This window comes from Triticum aestivum, chromosome 7A (assembly GCF_018294505.1).
Source record: "Triticum aestivum cultivar Chinese Spring chromosome 7A, IWGSC CS RefSeq v2.1, whole genome shotgun sequence".
NCBI classification, from domain to species: Eukaryota; Viridiplantae; Streptophyta; class Magnoliopsida; order Poales; family Poaceae; genus Triticum; species Triticum aestivum.
The window spans coordinates 124,095,918-124,112,817 of NC_057812.1; the positions used below are offsets into that span (position 1 = coordinate 124,095,918).

General features: G+C 42.9%; 1 protein-coding gene across 1 annotated transcript; it reads left to right on the forward strand.

Moving 5' to 3' along the window:
- Positions 1 to 10,307: 10,307 nt before the first annotated feature.
- Positions 10,308 to 13,033, forward strand: LOC123150720 (uncharacterized). The gene is made up of 2 exons (XM_044570554.1): positions 10,308 to 10,662; positions 12,326 to 13,033. The coding sequence occupies exons 1-2, from the start codon at positions 10,457 to 10,459 to the stop codon at positions 12,792 to 12,794; spliced, it is 675 nt and encodes a 224-aa protein (XP_044426489.1). The 5' UTR covers positions 10,308 to 10,456; the 3' UTR covers positions 12,795 to 13,033.
- The last annotated feature ends 3,867 nt before the right edge of the window (positions 13,034 to 16,900 follow it).

The window sequence follows — 16,900 nt, forward strand, 5'->3', positions numbered from 1 at the left end:
AAAAGGCAAGGCCTCCTGCCTGGGAGCCTCCTAACTACTCCTAGTCGTCAGCGATCTTCACATAGTAGTAGGCATCCTCCGGGTAGTAGTAGTCATCGGTGGCGTCGTCTGGCTCCTGGGATCCGTCATCTGGTCGCAATAATCGGGTATGGGAAAAAAAAGAAGTAGCAAAGCAACCGTGAGTACTCATCCAAAGTACTCGCAAGACTTACATCAGATCTAAACTAAGTATGCATCTGTATCAAAGGAATGGGTTGTATATGTGGACTGGGCTGCAGAAATGCCAGAATAGGGAGAAGGCTTAGTCCTATCGAAGACTAGCATCTTCTGGAAACCACCATCTTGCAGCAACAGGATGGAGTATAGCGGCATAAAGTAAAGTAGTAGTAGTGTTATCAACCTTGGCCAGAGATCCTTTCTCAACACCCTGCGAGAAAGCAATCCCAGAGCCATACTATCCAGTTATCATCACAATCCAATTCTTATCACCATCCAGTTCTCATCACAAGTATCCAGTTCTAGTTGTATCGATCGGGATACAACTCAAAGTGTCCGTTACCGTAGGATAGGCTATTGATAGATGTTTTCTTCCCTGCAGGGGTGCACCAACTTACCCACCACGCTTGATTAACTCCGGCCGGACACACTTTCCTGGGTCATGCCCGGCCTCGGCCAAACAATACGCCACAACCCGACCTAGGCTTAATAGAGAGGCCAGCACGCCGGACTAAACCTATGCCCCAGGGGTCATGGGCCATCTCCCCGGGAACTCCTGCATGTTGCGAACGCGGCCGGTGAGCAGACCTAGCTACCTCCCTAAAAAGGCAGGAGCTTACCAGTCCAACCCGGCGCGCGCCGCTCAGTCGCTGTCGTCTATTAAGCTTCGGTTCATGTATACGACGCAGAACGCCCATACTATGCCCACGTGATGGTTAGTGCTATCAGGCCAGAGGCCCCTCGGATCAAATATCCAAATCGTAGTGGATTAGGAACGCGCGGTAACAAGCAGAGACTCACGAAAGATGTGACCCCGTTGCCCCGTCTCGAGGACTTGCGGCAAGGGCTAGGAATGCCCGGCCACGCCTCGTAATTATCTCACGGGCACCTTCCAGGTCCGCCCGACTCCACATCACTCGCAATTAAGCTCGCGCGGGTACCCCTCAGGGTCGACCCGTCTTTCCAAGTAACAGTGGTAAAGTCCAAGTATCCGTGTGTCCAAACATCAAGGGGAAAACCCGAGGAATCACCCCCGATGAATTCCACTAGATGTAATCATCAAGGTGAACGTAAGAGGAATCACCCTCGAGGTTCACACTTGAGGGGTTGCACGACAGAGTCGTATCGGAAGTGGTTAAGGAGGAAATCACCCTCGATGACCACGACCGAATAGCTACTCTACAGAGATCTCATCAGGAGTGATGTATGAGGTTCCACCCTCGGCACTCGATGGTAACTCTGCAAAGTCGAGCAATAAAGGGGCATGATGTGACGTGAGGTGTTGGGGCCTGGTCTTTGATCCCGTTGATCGGGTCTTCTGATAATCCAGCGAGGCAGTCGGGTCAAGTGGGGGGGTCACTGATGTGTCTCTAACCAACCTATACTAAGCAGTTTAGGATAAGCAGGTAGGTAACAATAGCAGGTTACAATAAACAGGCTATGCAGCAGAATAGGAGCAAACAATAACAGTAGCAAAATCTAGTGCAAGCATGAGAGAATGGAATGGGCGATATCAGGATGATCAAAGGGGGGCTTGCCTAGTTGCTCATACAAGAAGAAGGGGTCGTCATCGACGTAGACGATCACAGCGGCATCAGCGGCAGTCTCGGGGTCTACCGGAGAGAAGAGGGGGAAGAAACAGTAAATACATAGCAAGCAAGAGCATAACATGACAACACACAGAGCTAGACGTGTTCTAACGCGGTGCTACACGTTATCGGTGAAGGGGGATAACATCCGAGAATGTTTTCCCAAGTTTAGCATTTTCAGATAGATGAAACGGAGGGGAAAAGTTAAATGATCAGGTAGTTAGGGGCATATGGCGGACGAACGGATCGCGTATTTGGATTCGTCTCGTTTTTCTGAGCAACTTTCATGTAGAAAACATTTTCATCTGAGCTACGATTTAATTTCTATCAATTTTCTAAAGTTTTTATTAATTTCTGGAATTTAATTACTTATTTCAACATTATCCAGAATAGTAAAAGATGACATCAGCATGACATCATGCTGATGTCAGTAGTCAACTGTGCACTTGACTGGGTCTACTACGTGTGGGTCCCGCATGGCATACACTGTTTAGTTTAATTAGGGTTTAGCTAATTAATTACTATTTAATTAAATTAACTAATTAATTAGATTAATTTAAACATGATTAATTAACTTAATTAATTAACTAATTAATTAATTAACTAATTAATAATTTTATTAATTACATTTTCATTTTATTTTATTTTTTTCTTTTTAAAAAAATGTTCTGGGCGTGGGGCCCCACTGTCATTGGCTAAGGGGGGCCTTAGCGGGTCGTGCGGGCAGGCAGGTGTTGGGCGACGGGCGGGCGCCCGTTAACGGGCGAACCCGGGCAGCCGCCGCAGGCGCGCGAGCAGCGCCGGCGAGGAAGGCTGGGCGCCAGCTACAGGCGAGAGGGGAGGCGGGGCTGTGGTTGGCGGGGCGGAGCCGGAGCGTGCGGCAGCGAGTGGCGCGGCGCGGCGGATGCAGCAGCGCGCATAAGGGGCCAAGGGGGAGCGAGCGACGGCGAGCGCAGTGGTTGCTCGAGGGCCGGGATGCGGCAGGGGAGCAAGGGGTGGAGGTGGCAAGAGCACGACCACGGGCAGCCGCGGGCGCAGCCAGGGCATGCCCTGGGTGCGGCTAGCAGAGACAGGGCGCACGGGGGGGGGGGGGGGGAGGTCACGGTGAGCGAGTCGCAGAGGCGGGGTGAGCGCGGACCGGAGGCACGGGCGCTCGCAGCGACGCGTACGCCGGCGACGACGGTCGAAGGCAGAGGCCGTGGTGGAGTGTGAGCTCGGGCGCGGGACGGGCGACATGCAATAGCGAGAGGCAGAAGGGGAGGCGCTCACGGACGGTGCAGGGGGATGGCAACGGGCTTGGGGAGGAGCCGGGGACGAGACAGTCCTGCGGTGAGGCGGCGCCGGCGCGGTCGGTGACGGCGGGCGTTGGGGCGGCGCGGGGTCGATCCCGATCTTGTTTGGGTCAAGAGGGGACCGGGCTCCATGCGGGACGAGAAGGGGGCGCCGTCGAGGTGGGTAGCGGGGCGAGGTGGCGGCGCGCCAAGGGTGGGGCGGCGTTCATCGGTGGGGCAACTGATCTCCTCGATCCCGATCGAGAGGAACAGAGGAGGGGTGGGGAGGATGGGGGATCGAGGGGAGTGGGGTAGTGAGGGTGTGCGGTTAGGGTTTGGTGGGGGTGGGGGGATAAGGAGGGAGAGGTGGGCCGGCCTGGTGGGTTGGGCCGGTTGGTCCGGATGGACCAAGGCCCAGGGAGGCAGGGGCTTCCTTTCCTCTTTTCTTTTCCTTCTTTTCCATTTTCTTTTCCGGTTTTGCCCTTTTTTTAATAGAGAGAGAACGAGAATTATTTGGCCAACTATATCACTTAGCAAAATTTTGGGAGGTGTCTCATTAAATTCCTAGTGATTATAGACAGTGCCAAAAATATTTTGGAGACCAGAAGAATTCTTTTGGTATGTTTCATAAGTAGGATAGCATTTAAAAATGTTAAATTGGTGCTGTTTTAATTAGTAATGCTCATCTTTGCACAAGAGTGATGTTGTGTTCCTTAACAAATAATTGTTATGGTATTTTTGACAAATGATGAATATTTTTCCAGCAACTTTTGGGCAACTTCAAACTTCGCTTGAATTTGATTTGACTGGAATTTCCAAATGGTATTGAACAAAGGTGATTAAGAACTGTTTGGAAAATGATTAGTTTAATCAAAGAGGGTTACTGTAGCATGACACTGGGGTGTTACACCTACTTTATTCCAACTTCTCTATGGTTTATAAACTATTTTACTAGCCATAGATTCATCAAAATAAGCAAACAACACATCGAAAACAGAATCCGTCAAAAATATAATAGTCTGTAGTAATCTGGATCAAACGTATACTTCTGGAACTCATAAAATTCTCAAATAAATTGCTGGACCTGAGCAATTTATCTATTAATTATCTGCAAAAATAATTAACTAAATATCACTCTCCAAATAAAAACGGCAGCAATTCTCGTGAGCGCTAAAGTTTCTGTTTTTGACAGCATGATCAACAAGACTTTCCCCAAGTCTTCCCAAAGGTTCTACTTGGCACAAACACTAATTAAACACATAAAACCACATCTAAACAGAGTCTAGATGAATTATTTATTACTAAACAGGAACAAAAAGCAAGGAACTAAAATAAAATTGGGTTGCCTCCCAACACGCGCTATCGTTTAACGCCCCTAGCTAGGCATGATGATTTCAACGATGCTCACATAAAAGATAAGAATTGTAACATAAAAAGAGCATCATGAAGAATATGACTAGCATATTTAAGTCTAACATACTTCCTATTCATAGGGATTTTGTGAGCAAACAACTTGTGGAAACAAGAATCAACTTGCATAGGAAGGTAAAACAAGTATAACTTCAAAACTTTCAGCACATAGAGAGGAAACTTGATATATTGCAATTCCTACAAGCATATATTCCTCCCTCATAATAATTTTCAGTAGCATCATGAATTAATTTAACAATATAACCAATACCTAAAGCATTCTTTTCATGATCTACAAGCATAAAAAATTTATTATTCTCCACATAAGCAAAATTCTTCTTATTCGGAATAGTGGGAGTATCATAGGAAACTTGAATACTATAAATTGTTTCCACATTAAAAGAGTAATGTTTAGAGAAGGGGTAATCATAACCATGACAAGTTTTATAAATATAATCACTATTTTTTATAGCATAAGTATCATCACAATAATCATCATGAGTAGGAGGCATGCTATCATCATTATAAACTTGCATATCAAAACTTGGGAGACTAAAAATATCATCTTCATTAAGCGCAGTATCCCCAAGCTTGGGACAAACATTAATTGCAGCAAATATATTCTCAAAAACATCATCTTCATCAAACATAGCATCCCCAAGCTTGGGCCTTTTCATATCATAAGCATAATCACTCTCATCATTAATAGTATAGATAGCACCAATAGTATAGCAATTATCATATTCTTCCAACCAAGTGCCAAAAAGATTTTCAAGATCATAAGAAGTGTCATTATCTTCCTCAATTATATTTTCATGAGGCACAATAGTAATAGGAGCAGCATTATTTGGGAGAGATATCTTTTTACCTATCTTCCTTTTTCTTTTCTTCTTCTTCTTCACCACATCATGTGTGCGTTCAATCCTCTTTTTGGAGCTCTTTATTAATGAGATTGGTTGAATAGGAGGCTCCTCCTCGTTACCTGATTCATCATAAGAAATAATAGGAGGATATTGGGAAGTCTCTTCCCTTTCATTAGTATTCTCTTCATCTTCTATTTGTTTTATTTTCTTTATGTAATTGGCAACATAAGGATTTTTAATGCAATTCACCGCACAATACATATAAATCTTCTCTAGATCAAAACCAAGAAGTTTATCGAGATTAAAGTTTGGAATACCCTCAGTTATACGTTTCATTTCTTCATAACCCAAGAGCAAACTAAGTTCATTATGATGTGCAAGGAAAATCAAGTCATCACAATTTTTGGACACGATACGGTCATGGAACAATTTGCATTTGATATTTAAATGACCATGTTCATTGCAAAGTTCACAAGTATGGGTAAGATATCTTAAATTTTCAGCACATTCATCTAGCTCTTCTTGCAACAATTTGGTTTCTAAGTACTTATGCCTCTTGCAATATCTATCTTCCCTATTTGGTGTGTACTTGCAAACCCAGTCTACTCCACAAAAATTGACATGTTTATAGGAGGCATTTTCATCATAACTAGTGCAATAATCATTAGCATCATGGATATTCAAAGAATTCATACTAACAACATTGCAATCATGCTCATCATTCAAATATTTAGTGCCGAACATTCTATAGATTTCTTCTTCTAGCACTTGGGCACAATTATCCTTTCCATCATACTCACGAAAGATATTAAAAGGATGAAGCGTATCAGACAAACTCAATTCCATTTTTTCGTAGTTTTCTTTTATAAACTAGACTAGTGATAAAACAAGAAACTAAAAGACTCGATTGCAAGATCTAAAGATATACCTTCAAGCGCTAACCTTCCCGGCAACGGCGCATGAAAAGAGCTTGATGTCTACTACACAACCTTCTTCTTGTAGACGTTGTTGGGCCTCCAAGTGCAGAGGTTTGTAGGACAGTAGCAAATTTCCCTCAAGTGGATGACCTAAGGTTTATCAATCCGTAGGAGGCGTAGGATGAAGATGGTCTCTCTCAAGCAACCCTGCAACCAAATAACAAAGAGTCTCTTGTGTCCCCAACACACCCAATACAATGATAAATTGTATAGGTGCACTAGTTCGGCGAAGAGATGGTGATACAAGTGGTATATGGATAGTAGATAATAGTTTTTGTAATCTGAAAATATAAAAACAGCAAGGTAACGAATGATAAAAGTGAGCGTAAACGGCATTGCAATGTGTGGAAACAAGGCCTAGGGTTCATACTTTCGCTAGTGTAAGTCCTCTCAAGAATAGTAACATAATTGGATCACATAACTATCCCTCAATATGCAACAAAGAGTCACTCCAAAGTCACTAATAGCAGAGAACGAACAAAGAGATTATGGTAGGGTACAAAACCACCTCAAAGTTATTCTTTCCAATCAATCCGTTGGGCTATTCCTATAAGTGTCACAAACAACCCTAGAGTTCGTACTAGAATAACACCTTAAGACACAAATCAACCAAAACCCTAATGTCACCTAGATACTCCAATGTCACCTCAAGTATCCGTGGGTATGATTATACGATATGCATCACACAATCTCAGATTCATCTATTCAACCAACACAAAGGACCTCAAAGAGTGCCCCAAAGTTCTACCGGAGAATCACGACAAAAACGTGTGCCAACCCCTATGCATAGGTTCATGGGCGGAACCCGCAAGTTGATCACCAAAACATACATCAAGTGAATCACGTGATATCCCATTGTCACCACAGATATCCACGGCAAGGCATACATCAAGTGTTCTCAAATCTTTAAAGACTCAATCCGATAAGATTACTTCAAAGGGGAAACTCAATTCATTACAAGAGAGTAGAGGGGGAGGAGAAACATAAGATCCAACTATAATAGCAAAGCTCGCGATACATCAAGATCGTGCCAAATCAAGAACACGAGAGAGAGAGAGAGAGAGAGATCAAACACATAGCTACTGGTACATACCCTCGGCCCCGAGGGAGAACTACTCCCTCCTCGTCATGGAGAGCACCGGGATGATGAAGATGGCCACCGGAGAGGGATTGACCCCTCTGGCAGGGTGCCAGAACGGGTCTAGATTGGCTTTCGGTGGCTACGGAGGCTTCTGACGGCGGAACTCCTGATCTATTGTGCGTCCTGGAAGTTTTACGATATGTAGGTATATATGGGTGCAGGGGGTACGTCGGAGGAGCTACGGGGGCCCCACGAGGCAGGGGGCGCGCCCTAGGGGGTGGGTGTGCCCCCCACCCTCGTGGCTTCCTCGTTCCTTCCTTGACGTGGGGTCCAAGTCCATCTGGTAGGTTTCCTTCCAAAAATAACTTCTCCAGTTGATTTCGTTCCGTTTCGACTCCGTTTGATATTCCTTTTCTTCGAAACACTGAAATAGGCATAAAACAGCAAATCTGGGCTGGGCCTCCGGTTAATAGGTTAGTCCCAAAAGTGATATAAAAGTGTATAATAAAGCCCATAAACATTCAAAACAGTAGATAATATAGCATGGAGCAATCAAAAATTATAGATACGTTGGAGACGTATCATGAGGAACTCCCGCGCGCAATACATAGAGTTGAGAGTATTGTGCATCCTTGCACCAAGATAGTTGGTGCACATTATAAACCGCAACCAACTCATTACCCGAGTACATTCATGTGTGTCTTAGGTATATACCAAGGATCAATTGATGGCAATGGTGCACGCATGATTGGGCCATTTTTTCATCTTGGTGAAGAGTTGGAGCAGTGCTAGATAACCTAGCATCTTATTATAACCAACACCAGCATGTGATCAACGTGCTAGAGAAGCGATAAAAATTGTTAGCACGGAGCACCTGGTATTCATTGCTCTCATCATTTGTCAGCAACAAATTACCATTTTTCTTGGAGGGAACCACTTTAATTCCCATGTTAGTTTATCCTTTTCAATAAATATGTTAATATTTATTTCCTATAAAATCAAACACAACACATAGATTTATGGTGTATCACACAACGTCTACTCGGTTTGGTTTTTAGCGTAGTACTTAGGCAACAACCTCCATTAACTATCTAAGTTATACTTGACTCTCAAATATGTTCTTTCATGTTACTCCCAAACTGATATGTTTTTGTCCATGTGACATAAGAATATTATGCATCCCGGTTAGCTTGCACCAAGATAGTTGGTGCATTGTACCGTAAAGCACTTCAACTCATTATCCGGATACATTTATACTTAATTAATTTAGGTACATTAGGAGCATATAACCACATAGGCTTTGGGTATACCCTCCTTTTCAAAGGAAGAAGTTAGAGCAATGCTAGCCCATCTAGCATTTTATTACAACCTACATCAGCATGCCATCGACGTGCTAGAGAAACGATAAATTTTGTTAGCACATAGCACATGTTATTCATTGCTCTCATCATCTGTCACCAACGAAATTCCATTTTATTTTTGTCGGGGGAACCGCTTCATTCCCACATTAGTTTAGCCTTTTTGATAGACTTGTTAATATTCAGTTTTCTAGAAACATCAAACACAACACATAGATTTATGGCGCATCGCAACACTTGCATCACACAGCTTCTACTTGGTTTGGTATTTAGGGCTAGTTCTTTTGTTGGCTTCGAGAATAAAGTGGAATAAGTTGCCCCCTACCCTGTTTATTCTAGAAGCCCAACCTAAATTATTTTTAGAAGCCTACTAGTTAAGACAGTAGGCTTCTAAAAATAATTTTGGTTGGTCTTCTAGAGCTTATTCTAGAAGCCAAAAAAACACCGAAAGAATCAATTATCTAAGCGATACTTGACTCTCAAACATGTTCTTGCATGTTACAATCATAATAAGTTCCTAGCATCATGATACGATGTTTGTTTTCATAAACATCGCATAAACACATAGATTTACACACGCATCATGTCGCAGATGCACTCACATGAACTTGGCTTGGGTTTTAGCGGATTGCATGTTTAACCACCTCCATTAAGTGTTTAAGGAAATAGTTTTCTCTCTCACATGTTATTGCATATTGTAGTCATAACTTCATGTCATTATGACATGTTGATGTTTGTTTAGAAACATCAAATGCAACACGTAAATTTACATGTGCATCAAGACATAAACACATTCATAGAACATCTACTCAGTTCAGTTTTTAGTGGAGAGGAGTACAAATTCAACCACCTCCCGTAACTATATACAAGTGATACTTGTCTCTCAAACATATTACCATCATGGCTTCATGGCATCACGGCATATTAGTGTTTGTTTTCATAAACATCAGATAGACCACATAGATTGACAATTGACATGCGCAACACGATGCAGACGCACTCACACGACGTCTACTTAGTTTGGTTTTTAGTGGAGGGCCAGTTCAAGCACCTCGCTTAATATCTAAGCCACAATTGACTCTCAAACACGTTCTCGCGTTACAACCATAACTTCACGGCATCACGACATGTTAATGTTTGTTTTCGAAAACATCACACATCACGTAGATTTACACGCGCATAACGACACATACCTCACATGACGTCTACTATGTTTGGCTTTTAGTGGAGTACATGTTTGACCATCTTCGTTAAATACATAAGCAATACCCGACTTTCAAATTCGTGTGTATTACAAGTTTACAACATAACTTTCTAAAGTTGGAGATAAATTATACGGAGTATTTTTATGGGCAATGGATTTGAGCGACAAGAAGGAAGTAATATGTTCATCAAATATAGACGGCCCTGATCGTGATCTACCAGATCGGACGGACGGGTGGGGAGGCGTGGAAAGCAGCGTCCAGCGTGCCAGCCAAACCTGCCTTCCAACTTACAAACCCGGGCCCACGCGTCATCCGAACAAAAGCCGAGCGACCAAACCCCCACTCTCCCCCGACGCCTGCTGCAAAGGCCAGCACAAGAACCACGCGACACCGGCCGGCGCACGGGGGCCCGGCTTCCGTCCGCCGCCACCCTCTCCTCTCCTGACCGTGGGGCACTGCTCGCCGTGGAAGCGAGCGGGGAGAGCAATGCCGATCGCGCTGGAGAGCGGCGCCCTGCTCGGCCGCGGGGTGCCGGCGGCGTGCGCCGGCTCCTCTTCGGCTGGGCAGGGCAGCAGCAGCCAGGCGGAGGCCGTGCACCTCGAGGAGTCGGAGGAGAGCGAGGGGGAGGTGCAGAGCTCGCTCAGAGGCCCCTTCGACACCATGGACGCGCTCCAGGAAGCCCTGCCCCGCAGGTCAGCCCCCCAATCCGCCCGTAAAGGTTGCGCCTTCATCGGCCTTCGTTGGCTAGTTGCGCCGTAATCTTGGTTCCACAGGCTTATTTTGGGGATTCGTGTATGCGTGGATCGTTTGGAAATTATTGCGTTCTCTTTTTTAGGATTCGTCTGATGCTATGGAGCAGTGCAGGGTGCGGTCATTCAGGTGGAATTTCGGGTGATTCAGTAATGCAGGTGGTTTCTTTTTCGAGAAAGTAGCTGTGTCAGGGTGGTCGTTTTGTTACGAAGTATGGGGATTTCTTGGGTGATCTGAGCCTTCTGAGGCTGTGGGGTGGGATATGGCCATATGGGTAAAATACTCAGCATGTGGATTGACGCTAGAGAGGAACTGAGCTTAATAGTTTGTCTTAGGAAGTTCAGTTCTTCATCAATTTCATCGGCGCAAGGGTTGCGCGGTGTGATCATCCATCGCCTACGGACCGTGTTTGGCATTGGGGATCTTTAAGAAAAGTTCTATTATTGGTAGTTAGTACTCGCATAATGGTGCCAAACAGAGGATGCGGCTGGGAAGCTTGAAATTTGGTCCAGTTGTAATGGCAGTTTGTTAGTAGCTTTAATCCATCATGCTTTAGTTGCCAGCTGTTTCACATGCTTTTAGTCAAGACTAGTGCTCCGGTTGTTAGTTTCGTAGCCTGCTCTTTTGTAAGCACGCTATGGTTTTCTTTGCATTGACCCAGAGATTACCTCATGCCATGCATAATAACTAAGTATGCTATATTTCTATATATGCCGCCCAAGACTCCAAAACTTCTGTTGGTTGTGGTTTCCTAAATCTGACACTGGTATGTATAACCGTTAGTTCCAACTTTCAACACTAGTTTGTTCTGGCTTAATTAAAATAGTAACCAGCAATAAGCAATCAAGCACTGCAGTGCTCTTTTAAGCATCAGTCTAAAAGGTAATCATGTGAAAATATATATAAGTGCGTTGTTTATACATAAACATGAAATCTTTCCAAACCATCTATCAGAAATTCACATGTCTTAGTCTAGAGGTGTAAATGTCAAATCTATTTCCAGATAGAATGAAAATGTTTATCGCTGCAGCTGCACCTGATCGTACTAGCTAGAGCAATTCAGTGTTGTCCTATGTTTGTTTTCCCTGAAGCTATTTGTTCATGAACCTTATTTGAGTTTTTTATCTGTAATGTGTAAATCGGCAGTTCTAGCTGTTTTTTTTTAAGTAGTGTTCTTTCATTACATATGCTGTACACAAGTTTAAGGAAATATGTAGCTTTTTCTAGTTCAATCAACCTTAACAGAACATGAAGACCCTAGTTTGCTAGGAACTTTTGTATCCACGGCCACAGCTGAAATGCTCATGGTATAAATTTCTATTCACTAGGCTTTGTTCAATATCATTGGTATTATCCAGATTAATCTAACTTAGTACTTATTCACATCATAATGAGCTTATTCATAGATTTCAAGAAAAGGAAATAAAAGATTATACAAGATGATTTAACCAATCAGCTAGATGAGAAGAATATCTTTTTCTTTAGCTGGTGGATAACTATGGCAACTTCATGCTTGAATTTTTTAGTTCCAGCCAATAATGCATTATCGTCTTCACGCTATCTTACATATTAAGAGTGACTTATTTTAATTTCTATTTATTATAGGAGAGAGTCGTCCAAAATCTACAATGCCAAGCCCAGTTCTTTGGCAAGTGCTCGGGATGTTGTGCTCTCACCTCAATCATCAAAAGGGCTTGCTAATCCTGAAAACCCCTCCCCTAAGAAGCGCAAGGGTCCTCTGCCATTCAGCATCGACCAGAATGAGTCGCAGAGCAAAGAGCTGAACCCTGTTGCTGTTGGGGATATCAACAACAGCCCAACGAAGTGCAGGATGCTATCGTCTCCAGCTGCTACAAGCAGTTCTCCATCAAAGAGCAGGAAAAAAGATGAGCATGAGTGCTGTACCCACATGCCTTGCCATAACCTGCAGAGAGAATTCAGTGACATGAATGTCTTTTCTTCTCCACCTGTTGGCCTTCAAACACGACCGATCTCAGTGTCAACCGCTGGTCAGCAAGATGTGGGGGCATCGACTGATGTGGTTTCTCCCAGGGAAAAGCGCAGGAAGAATTAAAACAGGGCGTGTCGGTATTTTCATCGGTCAACCGCTGGTGTCCATTTTAGACTGCAGAATCTAGTGGCTAGTCAGTGGTACCCATATTCGGTACAATGCTTTGATTACAATGTTCAGTCTTCAGTGGTGGTTTTGTATAGTGCTAGCCTTCTGGTATTCTTCCTTTTGATACATAATTATAGAAATGAATATGGAATTGAGAAAGGGACGCTTTATCTTATAAGCCATATGCGCTTTGATCAACGATTTTTCATTCGTTGTGCATTTACCTGTTTGGTTTCATTCATGGACGACCATGGGCGTAATCCCTGTTTTGTTTTGCGCAGTTTGATTTATTTATTTTAAAGACAAAGGGAAATAAGTTTATGACACGGATGACCAAAGACCAAAGGAAGTCAGGTTCACTTATAGCTCAACTGAAGATGCTGTAGGTTTCATCAGGGACAGTTGAAGATGAGATATTGGAGGAAACCAAATCTTGTGCCATTATAGCTGAAGATTTGGTTCCATCCAAATCTCACATTCAGCTTGCAAGGTTAGGTTCTTGAGACAGATTCAGGTGTCCATCCAACTATCACTTCTTGTAGCTAACACCCAGTGTCTGACATATGAACATAAGATATTGGAGGAAACCAAATCTTGCCACACCCGGCGGTAAGATTTGGTCCCATCCAACACTCAAATTCATCTGCCAAAATTCTCCAAGTTGCGACGGCCAGACAGCGTTGAAGATAAGATGTTGGAGAAAACTGAACTCGTGAAGAAATGAATGTCTGGGGACATGGGAGAAGGGTTCAGTTTCCTACAACTCTTTACTTGCAGAGCTAACTAATGAAATCATATGCTTTGGCTTGAACATTTGAGACTCACGGCTGGCCCTTTTATAGACATTTCAGATCAACATCGAGTTCCTGCTCTGATCCATCCTCTCATTCTCCAGCACGAGCTGTGCATGCCCTGGAAACGGTTCCTGAAAAGCGGCGCTGCTTTCCAACAAACTCTGACCAAGATTATCGATCCTTTGCTATGCACTTGCATTTCAGATACTTCTACACCCTGAAAAACAGGAATACATGTTGAATATTGTGAGGCAAAATCTACAGTTGTATATTTCGTCCCACTTTACACATGCCACTCGAAAGAAACTGAACTTTTTTTCAGATATTTTCGAATATGTTTTTATGAGACCTTGTGCAGAGTTGAAAATCTTGCAGAACCGAATGCTCTTTTCCCTCCCATGTAGTTCAAAAGCTAATACTCAGCTAAGAGCACTGATTAGTATTGTCATGAGAAGTAGTACTAATAGTTAACGTTTGATTAGCACTAATAATGATTAATACTCAAACTTCTCTGCATTTTTTATGTTAGCAGTAAGAATACTAATAATTAGGCTAATCCACTAAAACTAGTTGAGTTGCGTTTTGGCGTTGCCCCTAACAAGCTTTTGCCTATATACTGTTTGGCAAATTAACTTTTTTCTGTTTTCGCGACTATTCTCCGCTGTAAATTGTAAGTGGGTTCAGTACAACACAGTTTAGTGACATAACCCGAGACTGAGAAATTAAAATAAAGCAGAAACCCATTACTCCAAAAGTTGGAGTGTTGGGCATTATCGTACAAAGCATGTGGTATATATTTTTCCTGAATTTGGACAACCTAGTGTCACAATGCTCCAAAATTTAGAACTTTCCTGCTATTCAAGTTTTGAAAGTTAGATTCAACTACTTGTGTATTGGGTGTTTTTCCTGAATCAAGAGCGTAGTTTTAGTTGTGGGAATCAACAGTTTAGAGATACAAATGTTTCCAATTTGTGTATATATACTGTAAATGCTTTGGGAGATGTTAATTTGTTCTGTTGCGTTATTTCAGTTATCTTGTTTTAGATCTTTTTAGGTCATAAGTGCTTTCTTAGTCTGTGCACATTATGAGCTGAGTACATATATGGTGGATCTAGTAGGCTCTTTTTCAGTTGGGGTCTAGTAGGCTTTTAACATTACTAGCATTGCATGTTCCATCTGCACTTGTACAACACCTCCACCGGTCATGCGCTGATTAAGGGTGGGTTAGTTTTTTGAGATGAAGAATGTAATCGGCTAGTTGGCCCACTATATTCACTTCCATATTCTTCTTGTATTCACCCTGCATTTCATTTGTAATAATTACTGGCTCACTAGGGTTGCCTATCACTAGTTGTTGTCGAAATACTTGGTTTCCAAATCAGGTCGTGAATCCTTATTTCTCACACGCAACTGGTTTGGACGGTTGCAGGGATGCCATGTCGTTGCTATTTCAGGTCTTTGGTCACACAGTTCAGCCAAGCTACATGTAATTATTGTGACTAGGTAGGAAATGCGGCTTGCCGCACCCGGCAGCAAGCTGCCGGGTATGTTTATGTTCTATATATTTATACAACCACCGAAGCATTTCAAGTATAAAAAATCGCAAACAGAAGAAAGCTCATATAGAATGATACTCCTTCAAAAGAAAGTTGTAAATAGATAATATAACACCAAGAAAAAACATGCAAGGATGTATAGGAGCTCGAGGACACGTAGCCCTAATCATAAATGGGCTGGCCCATCCAGGGAGCCCACGCAGCGCCCCTGGCCTCACGCAGTTTGAACGACCCAGGCAAAATGAACCGTGTGCCACAACGGTTTCCCATGAAACAATAATCCCTGTAAACATTGTGACGATTTAATAAAAGCTTTGTGATGTTGCCTTAAAATAAATAAAATGAAACACTAATCCAGATCCTACAAAAAATGAATAATCATAAGAAAATGATAAGTATATATAAAAATATAAATAGTCCCTAAGAAAACGTTATTTTGTATCTTTGTGCATGTAAGGAAAAAACGAAAATTAATCAAAAAAGAAGGAAAACAACAATCTCCCATGAAACAATATTCCTAAAAATAATAAATATCTTGATTAAGGCATTGTAAGTAGACCAGTCAGAGACAGGAAACAAAACGATACCATTAATGCGCGTTAACAAAAGGTACACGTCGGGTGTCCAAACCAGGAGCACATCTAGCAATCAGTATCATGCATGCATGTATAAAGAAGAATCAGAACAGGAGCAATGCCAACGTAACAAAGTTGCAAGGAAACTGATGCAAAATACATGTATGCGCCCTTTTTTGATACAAAGACATGAACACCACAAACGTGACTAAAGCAGTGGACAACACACACACACACACACACACACACACACACACACACACACACACACACACACACACACACACACACACACACACACACACACACACACACACACACACATATATATATATATATATATATATATATATATATATATATATATATATATAGGTCATCTGCCAACAACAACCATAAGCAACACAATTCTGAGTCTGCTGTTACTCTGCCACATCATCGGCGACACACATTCAGCAAGCAGAACATAATAAGATAGGTCCGTTCAAATTTGAAAGTACACGCGTCACGTACCGCATACATGAAATAAAGAGGAGATTATATACTTCATGTAGACGGGGCCGTACGAAGAAGGGGCTTCATCGTTGAGCACATAATGAAGCACCACGGACATCATCAAACCGGGTTTCGTCGTACGTCCGTAGCTAACCATCACAGGCCTGAGACATGAAAAGGCGAAGTCAAAATAAGAACAGCACACGCACCACGGCAACAAACAGACAACAGAGACAAGGAGAAGACATACATTCCAAAAGGATGGACCATTCGGCACCAGCTGCTCTAGAGCCTAAGCCTTTTTTTGGCGCTGGGATCCTCGCCTCCCTCCTCTGCATCAGTAACCCTTCAAAGACAACCAACAGTTCAGCACAACAAAACGGAACCGCATCAAGCCACACAACAAGCAATCCAAAATATCTGGAAAAGGGCAAGCACCTTAAAGAAGTATCTCCATCAACACTCAAGGCCTCAGAATCAGCATCCGGATCCATGACCTTATGAAAAAAATGAACAGGAACCAACATGTTAAATTAAGACAATGTATCCCGAATCATCTTGTTAGCCGTACGATAGAAGAGAGCAAGCACCTCATTAGCAGCAAGAGGTAGCAGAGCCGCACGCACAACAGTCTTGGATGC

Bases quoted from the DNA above. Each gene is read 5' to 3' on its own strand.
- LOC123150720 (XM_044570554.1), top strand. From the start codon at position 10,457: ATGCCGATCGCGCTGGAGAGCGGCGCCCTGCTCGGCCGCGGGGTGCCG. The intron at 10,663-12,325 runs GTCAGCCCCCCA...TATTTATTATAG, and splicing joins CAGGAAGCCCTGCCCCGCAG to GAGAGAGTCGTCCAAAATCT.